The sequence below is a fragment of the Mobula birostris genome, chromosome 4, assembly GCF_030028105.1.
Source record: "Mobula birostris isolate sMobBir1 chromosome 4, sMobBir1.hap1, whole genome shotgun sequence".
Classification (NCBI taxonomy): domain Eukaryota; kingdom Metazoa; phylum Chordata; class Chondrichthyes; order Myliobatiformes; family Myliobatidae; genus Mobula; species Mobula birostris.
In genome coordinates this window covers 176,008,344-176,032,111 of record NC_092373.1, presented here as the reverse complement: position 1 = coordinate 176,032,111, position 23,768 = coordinate 176,008,344, and the positions used below count along the sequence as shown (strand labels likewise).

Below are 23,768 nucleotides of genomic sequence, written 5' to 3'. Positions count from 1 at the left end.
CATGTTCTGATTAATCAAGAATCTATCAACTCTGCTTTAAATATACTTAAAGACTTGGCCTCCACAGCTGCCTGTGGCAAAGAATTCCACAGATTCACCGCACTCTGGCTAAAGAGTTGTTCAAGAAGTATAAAGCTACAGGCCAGGTTTTCTCACCCACCAAAGGGTTGTTTACCATCAAAGTGCTGATTGCTTTCTGGCAGTGAATCAGTGCACGTAGCTGGATTTCCGCAATTGCATCCAGGCAAATGGAAATCCCATACTTGTTGTTGGTTACAGAGGAAAATAATGGCAAGTCAACTCATTACCTGGCAAAATCTGGGCCAATGCCATATGGCTATCAGGCCACAGTTTGTCAAATATCACTGTTTCAAGTTGATAGTCTGGGTTTTGTTGCATTTTGACATGTGCCTTTCCTATTGTTATTAGTATTTAAATAATTGAAATCCTATTCCTTTTCTCCTACTTACACAAGACCATAAGATATAGAGCCCATTCGGCTCATTGAGTCTGCTCCACCATTCCATCATGGCTGATCTATATATCATAGCCTTGACTAATCAACCTCTGCTTCAAAAATACTCAATGACTTATCGTACACAGCCATCTGTGGCTATGAATTCCACAGATTCACTACCCTCTGGCTAACTTCCCTCCATCTCTGTTCTAAATGGACATCCCTTTATCCTGAGGCTATGCTACCTGGTCCTAGATGCACCCACCATAGGAAACATCCTCCCCACATCCATTCTATCTAGGCCTTTCATAGAACATAGAATAGTATAGAACAGTACAGGCCCTTCGGCCCACAATGTTGTGCCGACCCTCAAACCCTGCCTCCCATATAAGCCCCCACCTTAGATTCCTCCATATACCTGTCTAGTAGTCTCTTAAACTTCACTAGTGTATCTGCCTCCACCACTGACTCAGGCAGTGCATTCCACACACCAACTACTCTCTGAGTAAAAAACCTTCCTCTAATATCCCCCTTGAACTTCCCACCCCTTACCTTAAAGCCATGTCCTCTTGTATTGAGCAGTGGTGCCCTGGGGAAGAGGCGCTGGCTATCCACTCTATCTATTCCTCTTATTATCTTGCACACCTCTATCATGTCTCCTCTCATCCTGCTTCTCTCCAAAGAGTAAAGCCCTAGCTCCCTTAATCTCTGATCATAATGCATACTTTCTAAACCAGGCAGCATCCTGGTAAATCTCCTCTGTACCCTTTTCAATGCTTCCACATCCTTCCCATAGTGACCAGAACTGGACACAGTACTCCAAGTGTGGCCTAACCAGAGTTTTATAGAGCTGCATCATTACATCGCGACTCTTAAACTCTATCCCTCGACTTATGAAAGCTAACACCCCATAAGCTTTCGTAACTACCCTATCCACCTGTGAGGCAACTTTCAGGGATCTCTGGACATCTACCCCGAGATCCCTCTGCTCCTTCACACTACCAAGTATTCTGCCATTTACTTTGTACTCTGCCTTGGAATTTGTCCTTCCAAAGTGTACCACCTCACACTTCTCTGGGTTGAACTCCAACTGCCACTTCTCAGCCCACTTCTGCATCCTATCAATGTCTCTCTGCAATCTTTGACAATCCTCTACACTATCTACAACACCACCAACCTTTGTGTCATCTGCAAACTTGCCAACCCACCCTTCTACCCCCATATCCAGGTCGTTAATAAAAATCACGAAAAGTAGAGGTCCCAGAACAGATCCTTGTGGGACACCACTAGTCACAATCCTCCAATCTGAATGTACTCCCTCCACCACCACCCTCTGCCTTCTGCAGGCAAGCCAATTCTGAATCCACCTGGCCAAACTTCCCTGGATCCCATGCCTTCTAACTTTCTGAATAAGCCTACCGTGTGGAACCTTGTCAAATGCCTTACTAAAATCCATATAGATCACATCTACTGCACTACCCTCATCAATATGCCTGGTCACCTCCTCAAAGAACTCTATCAGGCTTGTTAGACATGATCTGCCCTTCACAAAGCCATGCTGACTGTCCCTGATCAGACCATGATTCTCTAAATGCCTATAGATCCTATCTCTAAGAATCTTTTCCAACAGCTTTCCCACCACAGACGTAAGGCTCACTGGTCTATAATTACCCGGACTATCCCTACTACTTTCAATATTCTATAGGTTTCAGTGAGATTCCCCCACATTCTTCTGAGCTCCATCAAGTACAGGCCCAGTACCTTTAAATGCTGCTCATATGTTAACCCTTTCATTCCTGGAATCATTCTCATGAACCTCATCTGAACCCTCTCCAATGCCAGCACATCTTTTGTTAGATAAGGGGCCCAAAAATGCTCACAATACTCCAAGTGTGGTCTGACCAATGCTTTATAAAGCTTCAGCATTACATTCTTGCTCTTATAATCCTCTCAAAATGAATGCTAACATTGTATTTGGCTTCCTTACCACTAACTCAACCTGCAAGTTAACCTTTGGGGAAAATAGTCTATGCCTTTATTTCTTCCAGCAAAGTGTATGACCATACACTTTCCTATACCATATTCCATCTGCCACTTATTTTGCCCATTCTCCTAATCTGTTTATGTCCTTCTGCAGACTCCCTGCTTCTTCAACACTACCTGCCCTTCCACCTATCTCCATATCATCCACAAACCTGGCCACAAAGTGATCAATTCCATCATCCAAATCATTGACTTGTAACGTGAAAATAAGTGGTCCCAACACCGACACCTGCTGAAACACCACTAGTAACTGGCAGCCAACCAGAAAAGGCCCCCTTTATTCCCACTCTTTGCCTCCTGCCAGTCAGCTAATCTTCTATCTTCTGCATATTTTCTGTAATACCATGGGCTCTTATCTTGTTAAACAGCCTCACGTGTGGCACCTCCTCAAAGACCTTCTGAAGACTTGAGTTAACAACATCCATTGGCTGTCTGTCCTGCCTGTTATTTCAAAGAATTCCAACAGATTTGTCAAGCAAGATTTCCCCCTAGAGAAACCATGCTGACTTTGGCCTATTTTATCACGTGCCTCCAAGTTACCTTAATCTTAATAATGAACTCCAACATCTTCCCAACTGAAGTTGGACTAAATGGCTGATAATTTCCCTTCTTCTCCCTTCCTCCCCACTTCAAATGCAGTTTTCCATTTCTCTGGAAACATTACAGAACCTAATGATTCTTGAAAGATCATTACTAATACCTCAGTAATCTCTTCAGCCACCTCTTTCAGAGTCCTGGGGTGTAGCCCATCTGGTCCCAGTGACTTATCTACCTTGAAACCTTTCTTATTTACTCCCTGTTTCCTATACATGTCATACAACTCTCTCTTCTTCTTTATCAGAGTTGCAATATCCCTTGAGAACCAAGGTTCCTTATTCCTATTCACTTTGCCTTTAATCCTGACAGGAACATACAAGCTCTGCACTCTCAAAATTTCTCCTTTGAAGGCTTCCCACTTACCGATCACATCCTTGCCAGAGAACAACCTGTCCCAATCCATGTTTTTTAGATCCTTTCTCATTTCTTCAAATTTGGCCTCCTTCCAGTTTAGAACCTCAACCCTAGGACCAGATCTATCTTTATCAATGATCAAGATGAAATCATGAAAGTTGTTTCCAACAGTGGCTTTCTCTTTGCCACTCTCCTCTAAAGCTGCTACTGGTGAAGCAACTGGGTAACAGTTGTATGCACAGTCTCTCCCATCTCAGCCACTGAAGCTTGTACCTCCTCCAGATTTGTCATAGAACTCTTGGTGGCTTCCCTCACTAGTCCCCTTCTTGCCCAGTCACTCAGTTTTTGAGGACGGCCTGCTCAAGGTAGATTTACAGCTGTGCCATATTCTTTCCATTTCTTGATGATTGACTTAACTGTACTCCAAGGGATATTTGGTGACTTGGAAATTTTCTTGTATCCTTCTCCTGACTTGTGCTTTTCAATAACCTTTGTGTGGAGTTGCTTGAAGTGTTCTTTTGTCTTCATGGTGTAGTTTTTGCCAGGATACTGACTCGCCAGCAGTTGGACCTTTCAGATACAGGTGTATTTTTATTACAATCAATTGAAACACCTTGACTGCACACAGGTCTCCAAAAACAGATCTCCATTTAACTAATTAAGTGATATCTAAAACCAACTGACTGCACCAGTGATGGCTTTGTGTGTCATATTACGAGGGTGAATATTTATGCAATCAATTACTTTGTGCTTTATGTTTGTAATTAGTTTAAATGACCTTGTAGAGATCTGTTTTCACTTTGACTTGAAAGAGCCTTTTGCTGTTGATCAGCATCAAAAGAAGCCAAATTAAATCCACTGTGCTTCAATGTTGAGGCACAATAAAACATGAAAACCTCCAAGGAGGGTGAATACTTTTTGTAGGCACTGTATATTGAGGAAAATAAGCCATTGAAGGGCAGGTGTTGTATGGGCATGGGAAGGAGAGTGAGCACTTATGGGGATAGAAAATAAATCAGAACATCGAGGGGAGCTGTCCTTCAGAATGCTTGGAGATGATATCTCTAATGCTGGTATTGCATTGAAGTTGGTGGAAATTATTGAGAATCAGCTGTTGAACATGGAAGCTGGTCGGATGGACAGTGAGAACAAAGGGGGCCCTATTTTTGATCTGGATGGCGGGGGAGGGGTGCGAAGATTGAGAGTAGACAAACCAGGAAACTGAATCAAGAATAAACTAAGAAGCAGTGTATCATCTTCCAGTAATAAGCATCCCTACTAGTTTGTATCAAATTAGCTAGTTCTCAGGAAATATCATCAACTTCTAACAATAATTTTGTCTTTTTCCCTCCACAGATGCTGCCAGACACACTGATTATTTCCTGTCCTTTATTTCAGTCTATTGCCTCTCTCACAATTTTAACAATTACTTTGTTCACTGTTCTCATTCAGTTACTTCTCTTAGCATGTGTTTTTCTCCCTCTCCCTCTGTCTCATGCGCTTTCTCCCTATCCCTCCCCTCCCCCTCCCTGTCTCTATCACCTGCACCCAGCATCACCATCACTTGCATCATTAATATTGTCCTCAAGTTCATCATATCAATTCAAGTTCAAATTTATTCTTATCATACGTATACATACATAGGGTATAAATGCCCTGTAAATAACTTTTTGTAGCAGCAGCGCAATACATAGTAAGAAAAGGATAAGCAGAAGTTAACAAAAGCTTAAATTAAGATAAATTATACATAACTTACATGTGTCCAAAATAACATAACAAAACTAATGCAAGATTGAGAGAGAGAAAAGGTGTATAGTCTGAAGTAGTATTAAGTGTTTCCAGGTTGGTTTAAAAATCTGATGCAATGGGGCAAAGTTGTTGAATCTTGAGGTGTGAGTCTTCAAGCTCATGTACATCCTGTCTGATGGCAGCATCCTAACACATTTCTTATGAAAAGTCATTGATCTGAAACATAGTTCTGTTTCTCTATCTATACGTGGTTTCTTACCTGCTGAGTGTTTCAAGTGCTTTCTATTTTTATTTCAGCTCTGACGGTTCCTAGTTGTCAACTTGTGTATCAAATTGCAATGGATGTTGGAGGTCATGTTTGTTCAGCAGTTCTGTGTAGGTTATTAACATTTGTAATCTAAACTTGTTGAATAATGTGCTCTATCTTTCCCTCTAGGACTTGGAATCACAACTCTAATCATTGCTCTTGTAGTCAGAATCTTGGTAACATTTTTAATGGTAAACTGCTCTGGATTTAACGTCAAGGAAAAATTTTTCATTGCTTTGGCTTGGATTCCTAAAGCCACAGTTCAGGTTAGTCTACTAGTTTTATATGAATTATTATTACCTGAATGTCAAGAATTGATCCTGTTTAATACCAGTTGACTTGAACTAGCATAATTCCCAGTTGCTTTGTACAAACCACTTCCATTGCTTTGGAACGAGCTTACTGTATTTGGTGATCCAAGATTCCATATTCTGTATCTCTGAAAATGAACAATAGAATTTATATCATAGAAAGTGACAGGGCAGGTTATGAAAGTGGTTAAAAACCTTAAGGGATCCTGTGCTTTATAAATACACAGAGCTGAAGAGCAATTAAGTCATGATGAACCTTTCCTAAAACTAGTTTGATCTGCTCTTCAGAATAAGTTGTACCTCTAGCCAAGCTGTTCCAGAGTAGTTACAACATTGCCATCACTTGACCACACAGAGAATTGTCCCAGTATGTTCTGTTCACAAGAAAAAAAGACTAGACAAAACTCATTTGGTCAATCACATCTACAATTTCACCAGGAAAATTCAGGTTCAGATATCGTCACAGTCTTGGTTCCGATGTTGACTGAATTCCGGAGTTGAGGTGACAGAAACTGCTCTAGACATCAAAGGAATATCTAAATGAGTGTGGCATCAAGGAGTCCTGGTAAAACTGTAATCAGTGGATATGAGAGGATTTAAAGGATAAGGGAAGATGGTTCCGATTATAAAGTCAGTGACCCAGCATGAAAACAGCCTATGCCAGTCGTCAAACATCCAATACACTTATTCTACATTCCCCTCAACCAACCCCAGATACTACCACCCACCTTCATATTACACTGGTCAACTTTGGATGTGGGGCGGGGGGAACAGGAGCAGCTTAAGGAATCCTACAGTTATAGGGAGAGTGTGCAAACACCAGTCAGACAGCACCAGAGGTTGATTGTCCTGGCTGCAGTACATCAATGTAGAAATTCCTCAGTAATGATCCTCAAGTATTTTAACAACTTTCACAACCTGGAAACTGCAGGAAAAGCCAGTTTGCACTACTCCAATGTTAATTACCTGTGATTAGGCAATGATAAGCCCTTTTTTTGAATTACTACAGTAATTCTGATGAAGGTGCACCCACAGTACTGTTGTAAAGGGAGCTTCAGAATTTAGAACCAGTGATTTGAAGTGCTGACAATATACACTCAGTTGTCACTTTATTAGTTACAGGATTGTAACCCAGTTTGGTCTTCTGCTGCTGTAGCCTATCCTCTTTAAGGTTTGACATGTGTGTTGAGAGCTGCTCTTCCCAGTCAGGCACCAACATTCATTCCATGCTCAAATTCATTTAGATCACATTTCTTCTTCGTTCTGATATTTGATCTGAACAACAACTGAACCTCTTGACTATGTCTGCATGCTTTTATACTGCCACATGATTAGCTGATTAGATATTTGCATTAACACGCAGGTGTATAGGTGTTCCTAATAAAGTGACAACTGAGTGTATTTCCATGTCAGGATTGTGTGTGACTTGTAGAGGTAACACCAGACAGTGGTGCTTCTCTACATCTGTAACCCTTCCCCTATTTGTAGAGTGTGAGGTTTCTAGAGATGCTATTGGTGAACTCTGAGTGATTAACGGTAGTGCAGTTTGTAGATGAGGCATACAAGAGCCACTACATGTACTGCAGACCGAAGCAATAGATATCTGAGGTGATTGGCGAGCTGTGAATCAAGATGCTTTCTCTCCCCTGGATGGTGACAGGTTTCTTGAGAGGAGTTGGCACTGCACTCATCCACATAAGCGGAGAACCAGACTCAGGTTTATTATCAGTGATATGAAATCTGTTGTTCTGTGGCAGCAATACAATGTAATACATAAAAAATAACTACAAGTTACAATAAGAAATATAAAGTAATAGATAAATGCAAAAAGAGCAAAACAATGAGGTAGTGTTCATGGATTGTATGATGTGTTCAGGCTCGTATAGTGTGCAATGGCTATGGAGTATAATGAGATGAGCTGCCCTTCTCAGGATACACAGACTGACCAGTTCTTGTAATAATGGCTAGTCCAGTTTCTGGTCACTGCTGGCCCAAGGAATATTGATGGTGGGAGACTTAGTGATGGGAATGTCGTTGAATGTGAAGGGTAGTGGGTAATTCCTCAGTAAGCTTCCTTTCATCCTAAGATTAGATGTGGATATGTTAGATGATTGCACAAAGCACAATTCCATGTGCAATTTCTCAGCAAATTAAGCAGCCTTCACTGCAGGCAGCAATACTGAAACAACATTCCAGCAGGACTGATCAACAACAAGTAAGCCCAAGTGGCAGTCAATCGCCGTTTCTGACAAATATCTGAGATGTAACGACATTACCACTGATAATATCAAGTTGAGCATGGAATTGAGCAATTCCCTCCCCCTCTCCCCGTCATCAACATCCTGTGGAGTCCACTGTCGAAAATTCAACTGGGTCAGCCAATAAAGTATTATATGATTGTATCCTGTGGTGAGTAACTTCACCTGCTGATATTCCAGAGCTCTTCCACCACTACAAGGCACATCAGAAATGTCAATTATTACTCTCCACTTGCCTGATTGAGTGCCACATCAAAGCTCTGTGCCATCCAAGACAAAGTGTCGTGCTTCATTGATGCCCCATCTACTATTCTACACATTCACTCCACCTTCAGATACTGTAGTTATTTGTTTTGGGAGGTAACACGTCCTGATCCAGGAATTGAAACAAGCTTCTGGCCTGTGTATGGTTTACATTTCTGTCAGCTGAAATGAAATGACAGCCGCGGTCATCACTGTTCATTAGACAGGCTGATGAATAGAGAACTGACACTCAATGAGTAGATTCACTAACAGATCCTCCAGGAGCCAATGGGGAGTGGGCTGGGAAAGTTTTGTTATAGATGATGTGATCTTCCTTATGTATCATAATGTGTTGTGTTATCAAAATAAATGACTGTTTTGCATTAAACATTGTCCTTTGTGCTGACTCAGGCTGCCATTGGGTCTGTAGCTTTGGACATGGCACGAATCCGAAATGAAAAGACTGCGGTAGAGTATGGCATGATTGTTCTCACTGTGGCCTTTCTGGGAATCCTGAACACAGCTCCAATTGGAGCAGTTATTATTGGTTTGCTTGGGCCAAGGCTACTGCAGAAAGAGAAGGAGCAGAGACCAGAGAACACAGAAGGTCAGTCCTAAACCACAGTGCTTTTCTATAACTCTTGAGTGTTACATCTTCTCTGTGAAGGAAATTCATTCAATATAAGCATGAGCAATAAACATGAACGTTTTGTAAATATAGTTGGTTGGCAGATGCGTGTAGGTATTATTAGCGATATCGTTTAGACTGCACTGTTTTGTTCAGAGATTACTGTTCCTCTTTGTATTTTATTGTATTTATCTGTATTATATTGTTGCACTGAGGCTTTCTGAAGTACCTTTAGGCATGGATGTAGTAGGCTGGAGGGCCTGTATTTGTGCTGGGCAAATCTGTGACTTGGTGACTTAATTGGGCTGAGTTGTCAAGTTAGTGTGCACTTCCACTTAATGGCGATTCACACTCCAGCCCTTTCCCCTTTCTCCCTGTTTTTCCTTCATAAGTTCCTTGATGACCATGTCTGAAAATGAAGCTAAATGAAAACTGTATTTATTATTTCACCCTGAAGGCACATTTGGAACTTCCTGGGTCCTGTTCTGGGACTTATTTCAAATGGAGACAGGAGGTGACTGATGGCAGCATGAGTATTGACAGCAGGCATGTGGTGTCAAAGTCCATGTTAGATTCAGAACAAACGTTCAGAGGCAAACAGAAGAGATGAGCAAATCAGTTGAAAAGAAATTGGATACTTATTCTGATAAAAAGTAACACATGCAAAATACTGAAGGAACTCAGCAGGTCAGACAGCATATATGGAAAGGAATAAAAAGTAGATGCTTCGAGCCAAGACACTTCATCAGGTCTGGAAAGGAAGGAGAAGAAGCCAGAATAAGAAGCTGGGGGGGAGGGAAAGGCGTACAAGTTAGAAGGTAAACACGAGGAAATCTGCAGATGCTGGAATTTCAAGCAACACACATAAAAGTTGCTGGTGAACGCAGCAGGCCAGGCAGCATCTCTAGGAAGAGGTACAGTCGATGTTTCGGGCCGAGACCCTTCGTCAGGACTAACTGAAAGAAGAACTAGTAAGAGATTTGAAAGTGGGAGGGGGAGGGGGAGATCCAAAATGATAGGAGAAGACAGGAGGGGGAGGGATGGAGCCAAGAGCTGGACAGGTGATTGTCAAAGGGGATATGAGAGGATCATGGGACGGGAGGCCTAGGGAGAAAGAAAGGGGGAGGGGGGAAGCCCAGAGGATGGACAAGGAGTATAGTGAGAGGAACAGAGGGAGAAAGAGAGAGAAAAAGAATCCATATATATATGATAAATAAATAACGGATGGGGTACGAGGGGGAGGTGGGGCATTAACTGAAGTCAATGTTCATGCCATCAGGTTGCAGGCTACCCAGACGGAATATAAGGTGCTGTTCCTCCAACCTGAGTGTGGTTTCATCTTTACAGTAGAGGAGACCGTGGGTAGACATATCAGAATGGGAATGGGACGTGGAATTAAAATGTGTGGCCACTGGGAGATCCTGCTTTCTCTGGCAGACAGAGTGTAGGTGTTTAGCGAAATGGTCTCCCAGTCTGCGCCGGGTCTCGCCAATATATAGAAGGCCACATCGGGAGCACCGGACGCAGTATATCACCCCAGTCGACTCACAGGTGAAGTGTCGCCTCACCTGGAAGGACTGTCTGGGGCCCTGAATGGTGGTAAGGGAGGAAGTGTAAGGGCACGTGTAGCACTTGTTCCGCTTACAAGGATAAGTGCCAGGAGGGAGATTGGTGGGAAGGGATGGGGGGGATGAATGGATAAGGGAGTCGCGTAGGGAGTGATCCCTGCAGAAAGCAGATAGAGGGGGGGTACCCCATTCCGTTATTTATTTATTATTATATATGTATATGTATTCTTTTTCTCTCTCTTCTTTTTCTCCCTCTGTCTCTCTCAATATACTCCTTGCCCATCCTCTGGGCTTCCCCCCTCCCCCTTTCTTTCTCCCTAGGCCTGCCGTCCCATGATCCTCTCATATCCCTTTTGCTAATCAACTGACTAGCTCTTGGCTCCATCCCTCCCCCTCCTGTCTTCTCCTATCATTTTGGATCTCCCCCTCCCCCTTTCAAATCTCTTACTAGTTCTTCTTTCAGTTAGTCCTGACGAATGGTCTCGGCCTGAAACGTCGACTGTACCTCTTCCTAGAGATGCTGCCTGTCCTGCTGCATTCACCAGCAAATTTTATGCAAGTTAGAAGGTGATTGTTGAAGCCAGGTGAGTGGGGCGGGATGATGAAGTGAGAGGCTGGGAGGTAATAGGTGGAAAAGGTAAAGGGCTGAAGAGGGGAGTGGACCATAGGAGAAAGGGAAAGGAGGAGGAACATCAGGGGGAAGTGATAGGTAGGGAAGGAGAAGAGGTATTATGGGAGCCGGAGTGGGAACTGGAAGAAGAGGGAGGGGGAATAATTACCATAAGTTAGAGTAATCGATGTTCATGCCATCAGGTTCAAAACTACCCAGACAGAATATGAGGTGTTGTTCCTCAAGCCTTAGGTGGCCTCATCATTTCAGTAGAGGACACCATGAACCAACATGTTGGAATGCAAGTTCAAAGGTTCATAAATGTCAGAGAAATGTATACAATATACATCCTGAAGTGCTTTTCTTTGCAACCATCTATGAAAACAGAGTGCGCCAAAGTATGAACGACAGTTAAATGTTAGAACCCCAAAGTCCCCCCCAGCTCTTCCCTCCCGCGCTAACTGGCAGCGAGCAACAATCCCCCCTCCCCCCACCAGCAAAAATAAAGCGCACCCGCTACCAGCACAAGTTTGAGCAAAGCAATAGCAAAGACACAGATTTGCAGTTACCCCAAAGACTACATTGTTCACCCAATAATTCAACATGCTGCAGGCTCTCTCTCTCCTAATAAGGGAGAAAGAGGTGACTCCGTTCCACTTTCCAGCGAGCAGGGAGACATAACAAACAACTCACTGGTTTACGATGTTAAAAGTCCGTAACGTCGCTTTTTCGGAGCTCTGTGCCTGGAGATCGCAAGGATCCCGGGTCCCCGGGCACACAGTAGATGTTCCGACTCCCTCAATGACACACGGATCTCCTGTGGCGACACCGACCCTTGATTCGCCCATCTCCAGTTACTCGAGATCCTAGGCTTCTGAGACGGTACCAAAATCTGAGGCCGAGACTTTGGCATGCCAAATAGCGGCCAATTGTGGAACCCCGAGGGCCGGGATTGGATTGGATTTAAAATGGTTGGCCACCAGGAAATCCTATTTACTGCAGGTGGAGCAAAGGTGCTGCTCTACGTTGGGTCTCCCTAATGTAGATGAAGCTGCATTGGGAGCACTGGATACAGTAGACAACCCAAAAGTTTCAAAAGTGAAGTGTGGCCTCACTCGGAAGGACTGTTTGGGGCCCTGAATGGAGATGACAGAGGAGATGAATGGGCAGGTATAGCACTTCTTCGACTTGCAGAAGTAAGTGTCAGAAGGGAGATTAGTGGGAAGGGCTGAATGGACAAGAGAATTACAAGAGACAGCGATCCCTGTGGAAAATGGTGAGGGGGGGGGAAGAAAAAATGTGTTTAGTGGTAGGATCATGTAGAAGATGGCGGAAGCTGCAGAGAATAATGTGCTGAATGTGGAGGCTGATGGGGTTGTAGGTAAGAATAAGAGGAACACTATCCCTGTTAGCTATTAGGGTGGCGGGAAGATGGGGTGACCATGGATGTCTGGGAAATGGTGGAGATGTGGGTTAGGGCAGCATCAATAGTGGAGGAAGGGAAACACCATTCTTTGAAGAAGGAAGACACCTCTGATGTTCTGGAAAAGAAAGTCTCATCCTTGGAACATATGTGTCAGAGATGAAGAAACTGAGAAAAGGGAATATTTTTACAGGTGACAGGTTGGGAAGTATAATCAAGATAGCCGTGAGAGTTGGTAGGTTTATAAAAGATATCAGTCCTGACAAAGGGTCTCGGCCCAAAACGTCGACTGTACCTCTTCCTATAGATGCTGCCTGGCCTGCTGCCTTCACCAGCAATTTTTGTGTGTGTTGCTTAAAAGGTATTGATATAGTTTGTCCCCAGAGATCAAGAAAGAGAAGAGAATGTCATAAATGGACCAAGTTAATCTAAAGGCAGCGGGAAACCTGGAAGAAGTTGATGAAATTAATGAACTCAGCATGGGTGCATGAGCAGCATTAATGCAGCTGGCAATGTAGCACAGAGAGTTTGGGAGTGTTACCAAAGAAGGCTTGGAACACAGACTATTCCATGTTACCAATAAAAAGACAGGCATAATTGCGGCCCATGCAGAACCTAATTCTGATAGAATTTTATTTATAGATGTTGATGGAACTGATTTGGAAATATTGTGGAAGATGTTGAAAATAATATTCTCAGTGTTTCTCAGGAGCTGTTCAATGAAGTCTTGAAAATACTAGAAATCATCCAAGGGTCTGGTGGTATACGTGGAGGGAGACACAGTTGATGTTTCATGTTGGTGACTTTTCAATAAAAGTGACTGTGTACAAACAGAATCTTATCAAATTAAGCAAATCTAATCTTGTTCAACAATCCATTTAGTTTCAGAAATTGAGATGCTGCCGATACCAGAATCTGGAGCAACAGAATGCTAGAGGTTTTGATCTGAAACATCAATAATTCCTGTCTCTCCCCCCCACCACAGATATAGCTTGACCCACTGAGTTCCTACAGCAAATTGTTTGTTGCTCCAGATTCCAGCATCTAGTCTCCTTATCAACCTCCAGAATGTGGTCAGTTTATACAGTGTTTGATGCAAGTATTCAAAATAGATCTGGATGAGTTAGCTTTTAACTACAGGATCATTTGAAAGGTAGAAGGGATGTTGAGTGGTAAATCTGAAGGGTTTACCAGTGTGAGCCCCTGTAACTTGATCACCTTTAGGTATTAGAGAAGAATTTACTGAAGTGTTTTTGTTTCTTTGGATTGGCCAAGGTGGGGTGGGTTTGCTGGGGTACTGGGGCTTACTGTCCATGACTACATGAGAATGCCTTTGATTGTTGTCTATATTGGTTCATATTCCTGATGTTTTAATCCATTGGTACAGAATCACGGACCATTTTAACACATGGATCTGCACAAGGAATGGAAAATGACATTGAGGTCTGAGGTGCTCACTGAAGACTGGTGCCCATATTATTCCCCCAAAAGAACGTCTGCAACAAGTTTCACCTGAAATTTGTTTCCTGCAAGTAGTTCTACAAATAGTGGAGGAAATGGCATTTAAAAGGTTTTTTAATTAATGGCTGTACATTGTGTGATTTATTTTAAAAAGAAACTATCAAAAATTTATCCAAATAAAGTATATCTGAAACTTTTATTTGTGTAGAAATCAACAACGCTTAGCAATTTGCTTGATACTGTGGATATATTTGTGCAATGATCTTGATACTGCTGTTGCCAGGATGTGACCAGTATCTTGGAAAGACCCTGAGTATTAAATAATTACTCAGCCAGGTAATCTATGTGGCTCGATCATACTTTGTTCCTTATTCAAATACCGCTCAATCATAAGTCACCACATGTTCCTAGAACATAGCACAGGTGAATCCCAGTTTTCACTTTGTGCAGTACAATTGCTGTGGACTACTCCAAAATTGCTACTTTACCAGTGTAATGCAGCTGCCAGAGTAGTGCAAAAGTCTGAAGATTGGTGTTGCAGCACATCCAGGCCTGAGGATAAGCAGGCTAGAATTAACCCGAGCTTTGCAGACTTAAATTACTTTCCCCCCATTTTTTGTAATTTTAGGCATCTGTGTCACAAAGGGATGCTATACTTATCCATCTTTTCCTCTAAAGAAGACATGAGTGGAACCTGCACTTTTGACTTTTGGGAAATGTGCAGGTTGAGTTTCACACTCAAGGTTATGTGCCCCTCAATTGACACACCAATGCACACAACGTTGCAGGATCCCCCAATTCTTCTTTCTTGACTGAGTGTAATTTGAATTAATGTTATGGATTACAGTATCAATAAATACCTTCATGGATTACTTCTGTGCAAAGGCCATGAAATAAATCAATGGAAAGGTTTTGAAGTTTCTGATAAAGATTCTACCTTTAGACCTTAGCTTAAAATTAACAGAGTTGCAGAAGTGGTCACAATGAGTTATAAATTGTAGCTCCAATTATATACCACTGATGCAAGTAATCAAATCACTGTGAAATAGTCTGTTGAATTATATAAAGCAGCAGAACACAAGAGTCAAAAAACAAAGATATTCTGGCCAGTGTTCACTCTACACAGAATCTAAGCTGACAGGGTGTATTTTTCCAGAGACTGCTGTGTGGTACAGACCATTACTAGGTGATGAATGGCCTTTATTTAAAATGCATTCAATATGGTAAGCATACCTCCATGCAGCATCAAAAACACACAAAACTGATTAGAAAGAACAATACTAAAGGTGGAGAGAGAAAACTAGTTCTGTCATTTGCAGGAGTTGGATGTATACACATACACCAGAATTTCTATTTAATATTATGGAAGTTCATTATTATATAGGGGTGACCATAAATCAGGCTTTTGTAATCCAGGAACAGCCTGTATATTATACACAACCCCATTCAATATAAATTATTGAAATTCAGAAATGTAACTCTTAAATGTATTATTTATAAAAGAGAAGCTTATTGCTGAGAATATAGAACTTGCTACCATGTGGATTGGTTGAGGCAAATATTACTGATGCATTGAAAGGAAGCTGGATAAACACATCAAGGGGAGCAGGAATAGAAGAATCATACTGTGAGATGGAAAAAATATAAATCTTGTAGAACTGTTGTAGATCAGTTGGATCAAATAGCTGATGCTTACAAAGGTAAGCAATAAAGATCCTGAATGTCATGTGAAAACATTAAACTCAGATTTTTCTATACAAAAGGGAAATGATTAAGGATTAGCTTTATTTGTTACATGTACATCGAAACATCAAAATATAAAGTGAAATGTTTGTGTCAATGACCACAGTCCAAGGTTGTGCTGAAGGCAGCCTTAAAGTGTCACCATGCTTCCAGCCCCAACACAGCATGTCCACAACTTAACTGCCCGTACATTGTTGGAATTAATGTGGGAGTAAACCAGAGCACCCGGAGGAAACTCATGTGCTCATGGGGAGAACATACACATTCTATTCTGCTGCCAAATTAACTTTTAAAATTGGTCAGATATTCTATCTACTGCAGTGAAGGTTCAAGTGTCACAAGAGGCAACAATTAGAAATGAAATAGAAAATTATACAAAAGATGTTATAAAAATGTGTTATAGATAGAGAAATCATTATAGATCTGTGTGTTTAAGATCAGCAGTAGGGAAATTATTGAAAAAAAATTCAGAGACAGGATTATTGATTGCTTGGAAAGGCAGGGACAAATCACAGACAGTCAACATGGCTGTGTCAAGTGCAGATCCTGTACGACCTATCTAATTGTGTTTTTTTAATGTATATTGATGAGGGTGGTGTAATTGATGTGATTTACATAGACTCGAGTAACAAGGTTCCACATTGGAGACTGGTCCAAAAAGTTATGGCCCATGGAATCCAGGGCAAATTGGCAAATTTATTTTTAAAAAATGGCTGATAAAATGGTTTTTGTTGTTGGGTTGCTCATGACCAGTGGTGTTCCACAGGGATCTGTGCTGAGACTTATGCTGTTAGGATGTGAATGTGGATGATATGATCACCAAGTACACAGATGACACAAAGACTGATATTGAGTGTGTACAGGATAGACTAGAGATGGTCGAATGGTCTGAGAAATGGCAGACAGAGATTAACATAGAACAGTACAAAACTAATGAGCCTATCTTGATGCCATTTTATGCCATATGGCCTCCATTTCCTTCATAGTCATGTGTCTATCTAAAAGCCTCTTAAACTCCAACAAACTACTTGCTTCCTGAACTACTTCTAGTACCTCATTCCCAGCACCTACCATTCTGCATTTTTTTAAAAATCCTCTCACAATACCTTTAAACTCCCTAACTCTAACCTTAAAAACATACCCTTTGGTGTTTGACATTTCTACGCTGGGAAAAAGATTGTCTACTGCCTTTCATTATTTTTATAAACCTCTATCAAGTCTTTAGGGAAAACAACCTAAGTTTGTCTAACCTTTCTTTATAGCTCATACCTTCTAATCCAGGCACCATTTTGGTAAGCCTCTTCTGCACCCTTTCCACATTCCTCACAACCTCACTATAATGGAGCAACTACAACTGGCATGCAAGTGTGATCTGGCTAATGTTTTACATAGCTGCAGCATGACTTCTTTACTCTTATACCCAACACCTCTAATAAAGGCAAGTATGCCATATGCCTTCTTTAGCACCTTATCCACTTGCATAGCCACTTCCAGTGAACTCTAATACCCCTCCATACCTCAATGGTATTAAAGGGCCTGACATTAACCATGTACTTTCTCCTTTTATTTGACCTGCCAAAGTGCAACACCTAACTTGTTGGATTACTGGCCACAACTCCATCAATCTGAACCGTCTCCCACAAATTTGCTAATCATCCAAATCACTAATAAAGTGGCCACTTTATTAGGTACACCTGCTCTTAATGCAAATATCTAATCATGTGGCAGCAATTCAATGTATAAAAACATGCAGACATGGTCAAGAGATTTAGTTGTTCATACCAAACATCAGAATGGGGAAGAAATGTGATCTAAGTGACTTTGACCTGGGAATAATTAGTGATGCCAGACGGGTTGGTTTGAGTATCTCAGAAACTACTGATCTCAAGTTCAAGTCTAATTGTCATTTGACCATACACGTGTATACATCACTTCTCTGGTGCCAAGGTGCAAAACACAGTACGTGCAGTCACACACAGCACATATAGTTATGATAGAACATACAGACAAAAATAGTATTAGCACACATCCTAAGTGGCATGGCCTGAAGATTGATGGTGCATGAGATGTCATCCTGGAGCCACGTTTCCGCAAAAACAAGCACACAGCAGTTTCCCCATCTCACATTGAATCAGCTGCAGACAAAGAGGAATTTTCACATAATTGTGGGATTTTCATACACAGGTGTCTAGATTTTACAGAGACTAAAAAACAAAAAACATCCAGTGAGCGGCAGTTCTGTGAGCAAAATCATCTTATTGATGAGAGAGCTCTGAGGAGAATGGCCATACTGGTTCAAGTTGACAGGGTGGAGACAGTAACTCAAATAAGCACACATTACAACACACTGATGCACAGAAGAGCATCTCTGAACACACATCGAACTTTGCAGTGCACCCTTGAAGGGCTATAATATACACTCTGTGGCCACTTTACCAGGTGCCTAATAAATTGGCCACTGAGTATATCATAAACAATGGGCATCCTCTAGTTGGACTCTCCATGTAGTTTCAAGAACTCATCTTCGATGCACTGAAGAAATCCTGCCCCATCTAAATTTCTTGCACTGTATTAATGAAGATCAAATCACAACAGGGGAAGTTAAAATCCACCACTATGACAACCTTGTTTCTACACTTTTCCTTGATCCGTCTACTGCTCCACCTCTCAGTGGCTACTGAGTAGCCTGAGGTATAACCCCATCAGCATCAATGCACTTATTTCTGTTCCATCCAAATAGTTTCTGTGAATGAGCTCTCCAGTGTCTTCTGTGACATTCTCCCCTATGAGTAATGCACCCCCTCCACTTTTTTTTACTCCCTCTCTATCATGTTTTTAAAAAAAAAAGAAAATCCAAGAATGTTGAGCTACCGGTCCTGTGTCTTTTGCAACCAGGCCTCTGTAATGGCAATAGCATTGCAATGCATGTACTGATCCAGGTTCCAAGTTCATCCTCAGACCACAACAGGATCTAAATCAACTGTGAGCTTGGGCCAAGGAATGGTATTTGGAATTCACCTCTGACAAATGCTAAATGATGCAATAATGAAGTGATACCAGGCCATGACATGCACAGTGAACGAAAGCACCGTGGGGAAGGTTATTGAAAAGCCAAACTTTAGGGTACAAGTACAAAGCTCCCTAACAGCAGCAACACAGGTGTATACAGTGGTGAAGAAGGTGAATGGCAAGTTTGTCCAAAGCGCAGAGTATAGGATTTGGATATCACATCACGGTTGTACATTGGCTTGGTTGCACTGGAGAGTATTGGATTAAATTCTTGTCACCAGACTATAGGAAGAATAAGATTAATCTGGAGGCCGCAGAAAAGATTCACAGATAAATTGCCTGGATTGGAGAGCTTGAGTTACTAGAATTGGCTATGCTCTTTTCTCTTGACGAAAGGAAGCAAGGAAATCTTAAAGGTTTATAAAATCATGAGGGTTATAGGTAAGGTGGATGGTCACAGTTTCCCCCCCACCCCCCAGGGTAGAGAAGTTGAAGACTAGAGGACTCAAATTTAAGACGAGTGAGGGGTGATTTTTTTTTAGGGGATCTCACAGGCAAGATTTTCCACATAGAGGGTGTTAGTATTTGGAATCCGCCACTAGTGGGAGTGAAGAGGCACGTACAATAACAATATTTTAAAACCATTTGGAATAGTGCACATAAGAATGGTAAAGACATACAGGCCAAATATAGGCAATTGGGAGTAGCTCAGTAGGCACCTTGGGGCTGACTAAATTGTTTCAATGTTATACAACTATGAATCTATTAATGAAGCATGATTGTCCTTTCATAAGTCCAGTCTGACTTTGCTGTGTCCTATTATTCAAGGTGTTCTATTATTTTATCCTTCATTGTAGATGTCAGCACTTCCCTTGATACTGATATTAATGATAACACATTGGTAATTTATTCTCTCTCTCCTTTTCTTAAATAATGGGATTAAATTAGCTGTTCTCCGTTCCAGCAGCTCTGGAAACTTGGAAAGTCATAACTAAAGCCTTCTGCCCAGAGTCTTAGAATGCAGATCATGGGGTCCTCGGAACTTTTGTTTTTAAATTTATTAGCTTCCCCAGTAGTAATGCACACAAAAAAAAACATAATTGTACAGCACAGAAACCTTGTCCAGATGCATCATGGGCTGGTATGGCAACTGCTCTGCCCAAGATCACAAGAAATTGCAGAACTGGGGCGCCACGGTAGTGTAGTGGTTTGTGCAGTGCTTTAACAGCTGGGGTTGTTCCGGAGTTAAGTGCCAACACCATTCGGCAAGGAGTCTCTGTACGTCTTCCCCATAGAATGCATGTGTTTCCTCTCACAGTCCAAAGACGTACCAGGTACGTTCATTAGTTATTACCAATTGTCCCGTGGTTAGGTTAGGGTTAATCAGGGTTATGGGGTTGTTGGGGCAGCGTGGCTCAAAGGTCCAGAAGGGACTACTTCGTATTTCTAAATAAATAAAAGAAATTGTGGACACAGCTCAGCACATCACAGAAACTAGCCTCTCCTCCATGGACTCTGTCTATACTCCGCACTGATTGGTAAAGCAGCTAACAACAAAGACCCCATCTACTCCAGACATTCTCTGAGACACTGTGAAAAAATTAAGATAGTATCTCCATGCCAAAAATATGCCAGTCGTGATGCACATCAACACCCATCCCATTTGCCTGCCTTAAGCCCGCATCTCTCTGCACCTTTCATATCCAAGTGCTAAATACTCTTTAAGCACTGTATCTGTCTCCTCTGTGTGAATAACTTACCCTTCAGATCTCCTTTGAATTTCTCCCTTCTCATCGTAAATCTGTACCCTCTAGTTCCAGGCTGCAAGCCCTGGATAAAAAGATTCTGACCACCTATCTTATTTGGGTCTCTGAATTTCATAGAAGGTCACCTATGTTCTAGTGAAAACAAACCCAGGCAGCATCCATGGATGCAAAAGGTGTGAAGCTGACATTTGGATTAAGACCCTGAATCAGGACCGAAAGGGAACAGGAAAGATAGCAATACATGGGGAAGGGGGTATAGAGGCTGATAAGTGATAGATGGAGCCACATGGAGTAAATGAAAGGAAGATTGACTGTGGCTGGGAGATGATAGGTGAACCAGAAGGGGAGGGGAATTATGAGCAGGTGGAGCGTGGGGATAACAGCGATGATCAAAGCGAGAAGAAAACTGAGAGGACCCTTGAATGTCTGCGGGAGAGTAGTGAGGTATAAATCACCTCAGATTGGAGAAATCAATAGTCATACCATTGGGCTGAGGTACCAATTTGCAACTGGCCTCACCATAATGGTGGATAAGGCCAAGGGAACTCTTGCTGTTCTGACTGGTGGGAGAGAGTGGGGAAGGTGGTCGAGCAAATGTGAAAATAACCCCAGCCTATCCAGTCTCCCCTTGTAAAGGCAGATAAATTGGGGACATTTAATAGGGACTTAGATAGGCACATGGATGAAAATAAAATGGAGGGCTATGTGAGAGGGAAGGGTTAGATTTATCTTGTAGTAGATTAAGGATCAGCACAATATTGTGGACCAAATGGCCTGCACTATTTTATGTTCTACTGCCCTCATTCCAGTCAACATCTTGGTCAACCTCTTCCACACTCTCTACTGCCATCTAATGTGACAACCAGAACTGTACAGCTGTAACATGACAGCGCACTCTTATTCATATTCAATTCCCTACCTATTAAGACTTCACTACATTCTTTTAATTTCTCAATGGCACTGGATCTTTGATCCCTCAGTTCTTCTGGGTAGTTTTGTGTCCCCGATGCTCTCAGTGGTAATAACTGTCCTTAACCCTATATATTCTGACAGCATCAGTGTTCTAATGATCCTACTATAAATCTAAAATGAATCAATTCCATTAAATTGCAAGCAAATCAATAAAAATAAAAAATGAATAAATCAATCCAGCATCTGAAACAATATTAAATTACTCAGCACCTACTAAATAAATACATGACAAAAATAGCAGGTTCAGCCATGTTGGCCCCTTACACTTGATCTGCCATTCAATACAAAAATTTTCCAGAAACTGACCTGGAGAAGCCATAAGCACATTGTGGCCACAAGAGCAGATCAGAGGCTAGGATTCCCCTAAGTTTGTCCAGTATCTTTAAGGCTCAAGTCAGGAGCGTGACTGAATACTCTCCATTTGCTTGGATGAGTCTAGCTCCAACACCACCATCCAGGATTTGGATAGACACCCATCCACAAGCATTCATCCATTCCACCATTGACGCACAGCAGCAGCATTTTGTACTATCTACAGGATGACCTGCAGCAACCCACCAATGCCCCTTTAGACAGCACCGTCCAATCCCACCACCTCTGCCAGCTGGAAGGACTAGGGCAGCAAAAGTACAGGGCCACCTGCACTTGGAAATATATCACTGTTTCTTCACCGTCACCGGGTCAAAAATCCCGAACAGCATCCTCACGATCTACACCTCAAGGACCGCAGCGATCTGAGTTGGCAGCTCACACCACCTTTAGAGCAAACAGGAATTGAAAATCCCTTACTCACTCATCCTTCAGTTAGTCCTGACGAAGGGTCTCAGCCTGAAACGTCGACTGCACCTCTTCCTAGAGATACTGCCTGGCCTGCTGTGTTCACCAGCAACTTTTATGTGTGTTGACTGAAAATTAAATACTGGCTCAGCTTGCGAACCTCACATACAGTACTTTGAATGAATGAAAACAATTATCAGTACTGATTCTTTATTTTATCATATCTTTCCCACTGTTTTCTTGATGGTCAAAAATCTGTCTACATTGAATAAATTTGACTTCAGAGCTCCTTGGAATAAAAAGTTATCCTTTGGATTAAAAAGTCTGTCTGTTTTCATGGATGGTTGTGAAGAAAAAGAATTTCAGGATGTACGTTGTATACATTTCTCTGACATTAAATGTACCAATTGAAACCTATAGATTAATCAGCCTATGATGAAAACAATACTTCTCAGTTCACAGTGAACTGATAACCACCCACCCCTACTCACCCTCTTCTAGCCAGGATAAACACACACCCTATAGCTAACCAGTCAAGCCCTAAAATTTTGTGTACAGTGGATTCTGTTAATTGGGCCAGCAACCATTAATCAGGGTAGTTATTTATTTGGGACAATTCTTTAAAAACAAACACTAATAAAGAAAATAGCCAGGATTCCCTTAACTTATTTGGGACACTATGCCACTTAACTGTGACAGGAGACTTTTGCTGAACAGGTTCTCACTAGCATCAATTGTGTTCACTTATGTGTCCATGAGACACTCCACTGTGCTTAGAGCGAACAGTTTCTAAATAGCAAACACGAGAAAATCCGCTGATGCTGGAAATCCAAAGCAACACACACAAAATGCTGGAGGAACTCAGCAAGCTAGGCAGCATCTATGGAAAAGAGTAAACAGTTGACATTTTGAACCGAGACCCTTCTTCAAGACAGGATATTGAAATAGTGTCAGTTGTGCATGGTTGTGTTAAAAGAGTGAGTCCCCCCCCCCCCCCGCCCCACTGCTAGTTGGCAAGAAATAAGCAGTAAGACAATTCAAAACTGTTTTGCTCACTGTGGTTTCAAGTATTCAGGCTTGGTGTTGCCAGAAACTGCCTGGAATGAAAATTAAATGATTTTACTACTTCAACAAGTTAGGAGCTATGAAGAATTTGAAGGTATCGACAATCATCTTGAATGTTATAATGAAAATGAAGACTTGGAGGATGCAAACACGAACTCTGCAGATGCTGGAATTTCAAGCAACACACATAAAAGTTGCTGGTGAACGCAGCAGGTCAGGCAGCATCTATTGGAAGAGGTACAGTCGACGTTTTGGGCCGAGACCCTTTGCCAGGACTAACTGAAAGAAGAGCTAGTAAGAGATTTGAAAGTGGGAGGGGAGGGGGAGTTCCGAAAATAATTTTCAGATTTTCAGAAGGGTCTCAGCCCGAAACATCGACTGTACCTCTTCCAATAGATGCTGCCTGGCCTGCTGCGTTCACCAGCAA

General features: G+C 41.9%; 1 protein-coding gene across 3 annotated transcripts in view; it reads left to right on the top strand.

The window, feature by feature from the left end:
• The window catches only part of LOC140196781 (sodium/hydrogen exchanger 9B2-like), a 167,497-nt gene extending 153,291 nt beyond the window's left edge, over positions 1 to 14,206 (top strand). For 2 of the 3 annotated variants that reach the window (XM_072256558.1, XM_072256557.1), the window contains exons 11-13: positions 5,637 to 5,773; positions 8,731 to 8,926; positions 13,936 to 14,206. In XM_072256558.1, the coding sequence (XP_072112659.1) occupies positions 5,637 to 5,773; positions 8,731 to 8,926; positions 13,936 to 13,997 (395 nt within the window). In that variant the 3' untranslated portion in view covers positions 13,998 to 14,206. Of the gene's footprint in view, positions 1 to 5,636; positions 5,774 to 8,730; positions 8,938 to 13,935 lie in introns of those variants that run through there. The other variant, XM_072256559.1, reaches the window with a different exon arrangement.
• Positions 14,207 to 23,768: the final 9,562 nt, after the last annotated feature.